Source organism: Phacochoerus africanus, chromosome 1 (genome assembly GCF_016906955.1).
Source record: "Phacochoerus africanus isolate WHEZ1 chromosome 1, ROS_Pafr_v1, whole genome shotgun sequence".
NCBI lineage: Eukaryota > Metazoa > Chordata > Mammalia > Artiodactyla > Suidae > Phacochoerus > Phacochoerus africanus.
Window position 1 is genome coordinate 238091302 of NC_062544.1, and position 6284 is coordinate 238097585.

At 39.8% G+C, this 6284-nt stretch overlaps 1 protein-coding gene across 1 annotated transcript; it reads right to left on the reverse strand.

The window, feature by feature from the left end:
- Positions 1–197: 197 nt before the first annotated feature.
- Positions 198–4284, reverse strand: TRMT10C (tRNA methyltransferase 10C, mitochondrial RNase P subunit). Its single transcript, XM_047793424.1, is given in 3 exon segments — positions 198–1713; positions 1715–1728; positions 4261–4284. Coding segments are annotated over 2 exon segments (1263 nt in total). The 5' UTR covers positions 1717–1728; positions 4261–4284; the 3' UTR covers positions 198–452.
- Positions 4285–6284: the final 2000 nt, after the last annotated feature.

The window sequence follows — 6284 nt, forward strand, 5'->3', positions numbered from 1 at the left end:
CTTTTTAACAAAGATTCACTGAAACTATGTACCTTAATGCCTATGACATGCCCAGCACTGTACCAAATCTTTCTTTAAACTACCAGCTGAAGTTGCATCAATTTTTGATGAAAGGGGAGTTTTTGACAAGGCTAAAAGAACATTTAAGAAGGAAAATAGAGTCTGAGATTCAAAGTAGTCATAAGCCACACCAACATTACAATTGTTTACCAGGCTCAAAAACATGGACAACTCTTTACTCTCTAAGATTATTGCTTCTTTTTATAGTAAATAAAATATATTTGTTTTGCAGATATTCAATTAATCGGAAAAAAAACCACAATATTTCAGTGAGTTTGGAAAGACAAGCTTTAAAAGAAAGAGCAAGTAAATTTCATTCAGGATGAAATATACCAATAGAACTGTATTCCTAACCCAATTACTTTTTAAGCTATCAAATATTCTCATTCAAGCTAACTTTTCTGTGAACGTCTATTTACAGAACCTCGTGGAAATGAACTGAAAGTCTTTGACTTCTTCAATCTGTTAACAAACTCTTGAGAATGCTGAGAAATCTCCAGATAACCAGTATGTTTTCTCCTAGGAACAAACTTCAGAGCCTCTTCCCAACTACCAGTGTTTTTTAGACATAACAAAATACGTATCATTTGATCTAAGGTGAGATTTTTGGTACCAGTGTCCCACTGTAAATATTTATCTAATGGAAGGCATTCTGTTGCCAGCTTCAGCCGTTTTGCTTTGGCTAGGGATGCACCTGGCTGCATATTCTTATCAACAAAAGATCCCACTATATAAATTTTGTCATGCTTAAAAGTAGTCATAACATTGGGAGAATCTGCAGTTAAGTATATGATACTGTCCTTTGGAAATAAATCAACATGAGACTTTTCTGTTGCTGTTAAAAGCAATTTGTTCCACTTTTCTCCATAACGTTTAACTAACTCTCTATAGTAAGCACCATCAGTTTTAAGATTGCAGAAATAAATATGGAAAGGATCAACATCTCTTCTGTTCCATCCTTCACTTTCTAAAAGTTGGGAAACAGCATTTTGTAGTTCTTTTGGTTTCATACAGTCATCATAAGCCATGTCAAAAACCAAAGGCTGTCCAAACTGCATGGCCTGGGCACCTTTCCAGCCCATTGCAATGTCCATATTCCTATCCCAGAGTCGTAGAAATAGAAAGTTTTGCTGTTTATTTTCCTTAGTAGTTTCTGGTAGCTGATCTTTGTTTACTTGTTCTTTTGCTGCTACTTTCATTTCCTTTTTTATTTGCTTGGCTTTTTTCATTTTTTCCCTAATATATAAATATTTTAAATATTTTTTTTTGGATGATTTAGAAACACATTCCATAATGGTTTTGAGCTCTTCTTCGCTGATGTGTTCTGGTACCTCTTTGCCAAGCAATCTCCACATCTCAATTAACTCCCTGGTGGCAGCTAGAGGATCTTCATCCTTGTTACTTGAGAATGTTGAAACACCCTCTTCTTGTACACTAGATTTCATTGTGATTTTCCACCCATCCAACTCCAGCTGTTCAGAAGATGATGTACTCTCCTTACTAGGATTAGACACAGCTGGAATTTTGGAAGACATATATCTCTGCAGAATTGTTGTATATAAAACCCTTCTCTTCCTAGGAAGGGTGAATGGCACCAAAACTCTTGTAAAAGGTCTTAAGAAGGTGATACTGACACTCATTTTGAGGAAAAGGCATGTAAGAAAAGCCCTATAAAAGAAGGAAAATGTGATGAAAAAAAGATTTTAAAAACCTCTCAACTAACTGTGCAAGCAAAAAGCTAAAATACCAAAATGCAATCTATTTCTGAAACACAAAGTGGAATTTTAGTCCAACTTATTTGCTACACCATTAATTTTTCTTAGACTCCTGTGGCCTAGAGCCTGTGATCATTCACTAGGCAAAAAGTTTAAAACTTATTTGGGTTCAGGAGTTCCCTGGTGGCTCATCGGGTTAAGGATCCAGCATTGTCACTGCATTAGCTAGGGTCAGTGCTGTGGCGTAAGTTCAATCCCTGGCCAAAAACCAAAACCAAAACCAAAAAACTTATTTGGGTTCTTATTTTAAATATGAATTTCACTATTGCTTTAGGCAAAAGGATATCCTGAAGATCCTTTTTAGATTTGTATCTAGGGGCCCAAAAGATCAATGTTATTAGATAACAAAGTTAAGTACCACTGATGTGGCTGAGATCATGATGCTGTATTTTTCTCTTATCTACCAAGTCCAGGTACAGAGCCAAACATAAGATCCTTAACAAGAAACATATGAAGACAAAATGCAGAAAAGTTACAGAAAATAGCAACTAGTGAAAAGCACTTAGTGGCTGGTGTACCAATGCCCTCATATGTTTTCCAAACAGAAATGTAGAGAGATCTACTGCTTTAAAAACAACCCCCCCCTTCCAATTTAGACTTTATTCTGTAGTAAATGTTACTGCCAATCATAATATCAAAAATTATGGCATATATATATATAAGCTCCATAATTTTATCCTAAAGGTCTAGGTGTCTTCAAAGTAATGATAATGCCCAAAGATGTGAAACTAGTGCCTGATGTGAAGCAAAAAAGGAATTCAACTTTTCACAAAATGAAACTTAATCTGAAAAGTTCCTTCTTAACTTCGCTTCATTTAATGATACTGCATGCTCCTGGGTCTCTGACCTGCCACTGATGCTCAGATCCCAGCCCCAAATAATCTCTCTCCTCTCTCCCTTTCCACTCTGCCTCTCCTTCTGCATTGTTTCAGGGAAGAACACTGTTATCCATTCATTTGCTGAAGCCAGAAACCGGGAGTCATTTCATTACTGTCCCCTCACACACCCTCCATACCTCATCTACTTGAGTTATATTCACTTATTTTCTAAATCTCAAATCCATTCACTTCTCTTCAACCACATTTCCTTTTTATTCAAGTATAGTTGATTTACAATGTTGTGCCAATTTCTGCTGTATAGCAAAGTGACCCATTCATATACACATACATTCTTTTTCTCATACTGCCTTCCGTCATGTTCTATCCCAAAAGATTGGATATAGTTCCCTGTGCGGTACAGTGGGACATCATTGTTTATCCCCATTTTCTTAATTATATCTTCCAGGCTCTAGATTTGCTCTTCCTCATCTCTAAGCCATTTGGAGTTAGTGCAAATCTGATTAGTACACTCACATCATCCTTAATGTGTATTTTCTTTTTTTGTCTTTTTAGGGCCATACCCGAGGCATAAGGAAGTTCCCAGGCTAGGCTAGAGATTAAATCGGAGTTATAGCTGCCAGCCACCTACACTGCAGTCACCGTAATGTGGGACCCAAGCCACATCTTCAACTTACACCACAGCTCAGGGCAATGCCAGATCCTTAACCCACTGAGTGAGGCCAGGTATCAAACCCGCATCCTCATGGATCCTAGTTGGGTTCATTACTGCTGAGCCATGACAGGAAATCCTCAATGTGTATTTTCAAGTCCACTGTTGCCAGGTTAAAGTCTAAACATGTATGTGGGTTATAAGATTTTTCACAAAATCACCTTTTGCTTACCTCTTCAGTTATATCTCTAGCTATTTGTCACCTCAAACTTTGTACCATGTATTCGTCCTATCAATTCTTTTAGCACCCTGTACTTCTACACCATAGTGCTTGTAATACTGTATTGTAATTGCCTGCTTACTTACTTGTCCAACTATATGGTAAACTCTGTCAGGACAAGGACTGTATTTATATCAACAATGAACCCAATGCACTGTGAGCATGTGGCTCACATTTATCACTCAAGTATTTTTCAATTAAATACTCTGGGTCAATACTTACCACATTTAAAACACATCCAGACAACTTTCAAAGAAAATACAACTTACCTAGAAATATTTAACCGAGAGTTCTCAGCCCCACTGAGAAACACTGATTTAAGAAAAAGTCTTTTGAGTTTTATCTTTGCAACCAGCAGATATTTTTAGGATAGCATATAAATAAAACTCCTAAAATTTAAAAGGTGAACAAGGATATCATTTTGGGAAACAATGCTCCTTTCCATTTATTGTACTACTAATAGTTTACGAAATCACTGGGCTTCCTCTTATCTCTCCTCTCTCCCTTTCCAATCTGTTTTTCTTTCTGCATTGTTTCAGGGAAGGACACAATGCACAAGGCCTTCTTAGCGCACATGCTCCACTCAATAAGCGTATCTTAGGTCTCCCGTGTCTTCCCACCTCATCACACACTGGGAGACAAGAAACCCGCCCATACCAGGAGTGCAGATACAGTGGCTCCCGCCGGTGGAAATCAAAAGGATCACAAGAAGACGCAGGACTTGGCCGTGTACAGCGGCCCAAGAATCGGAGCCGCACCTGGCCTAGAGCTTGCCTGGGAGTCCACACTGCAACTGTCGCGGACCAGAGAACCGCGGTCGGAAATCCCGCCCTCGCCTTCCGGCGCTGCCGTATGACGTCAGGTCACAAGGGTCAAGCATTACGGCCTGGAAAGAAGAGTTGTTCTGCAAAGCAGACTGAAAGACATCCGTGGAACTTAGCAATAAAAGGCCGCTAGGACTATATTGTGAGGTTTGGGGACTGAAGCCAGGTGAGAGTACCTAAGGGATGAGTGGGTTATGAGAAAAAGGAGCCATCGAGTTTTAAGTTTTTTTTTTTTTTCCTAAGTGTTGTTTTGTTTTGAGGGTCGCACCCAGGGCATATGGAGGTTCTCAGGCCAGGGGTTGAACCCGAGCTGCAGCTGCCAGCTTACACCACAGCTACATCGGGATCCTCGCTGAGTCTGCGACCTCAGCTCAGGGCAGCGCTGGATCCTTAACCCACTGATTGAGGCCAGGGATGGAACCTGTGTCCTTATGGATACTAGTCAGATTCCCTTCTGGTGTGCCACGTTGGGAACTCCAATTTAAGTGTTTTTATGAGACTTGGAAGAGGCAATATATGGTGGGCTGAGTCCCCAGGTGTGGTGTCCAGGAAGTTTTTGTTTTTTTCACTGTTACTGGGAGAGACCTGACCAGCTGATAGCATTATTTGAAAGGGAATAAGGAAAAGATAATAAACTTCCTGAGGAGATTGAAAGAGATGGCGTTCAGAGGACAGATGAAGGGAATTGGTCTTGGTTAGAGGGAGGAAATATGACCTTTGTAACAGGAAGAGGGAAGAAACTTAGGTGAGGGTTGGAAGCCAATTGGTAAGTGATAGCAATTGTAATTTGAGAGTTTCCATTTCTGTAAAAGAGGTAGCCTGCTGAGACTCTGTGGAGAGTGAAAAAAGGGAGAAGGTATGATTTGACATGAAAAGTGATGGAGAAATTTTTCACGTATTGCGGTATGGGAAAGTCATTCTGGTTTTTAAGTGGTTTTGCCTGAACTTTGTGTGAGCTAAAATAGCCTGACTTATGGCCTGTTAAACTCTTAGACAGCATATCTACCTTAACCATTAATTGGGGGGGGGTCACAAAAACATTAGTCCACAACAGTAATTATAGTGTATGCTAGATTTAAAAAACACTAATAACACTAGGAAAAAAAAAAAGAACACTAGGAAGACGCTAGAAATAAGTACGTACAGAAAAACCTGTATGTCCTATTGGATATGGCAGAGTCAGTTTTTCAAATGTAGCATCTAGTATGGTTTCCACTCTTATTCATGTATGGGCAGAGCTAAAAAATAATTTGTGGCCTATTCCTTTTTCTCTCTTTAAACTTCCTGGAACCACCCAAATTATTTTAATTTTTTGCTTTTTAGGGCCACACTTGCGGCATGTGGAGGTTCCCAGGCTAGGGGTCAAATCGGAGCTACAGCTGCTGCCCTACAACACCACAACCACAGCAACTAAAGATCCGAGCTGCGTCTGCGACCTACACCACAGGTCACAGCAATGCCAGATCTTTAACCCACTGAGCGAGGCCAGGGATCAAACCTGAAACCCCATGGTTCCTAGTTGGATAGGTTTCACCTGTGCCACCATGGGAACTCCCAAAATAATTTTTATTTTTTTTACCAATAGTCCCTATTTCAGCAAATAGTATTTCTATCCAACTAGTTGCTCAAGCCAAAAATCCAGGAGCAGTCCTTGTCATTTCCTTCTTATTCCTGACCTTCAATCACAAATTTTATTCATTAGAAATATTTAGCATGTCTCAGAGTTCTTGTCATGGTTCAGCAGTAACAAATCCAACTCGTACCCATGAGGATGCAGGTATGATCCTTGGCCTTGCTCATTGGGTTAAGGATCTGGCGTTGCCATGAGCTTTGGTGTAGACCACAGCCTCAGCTTGG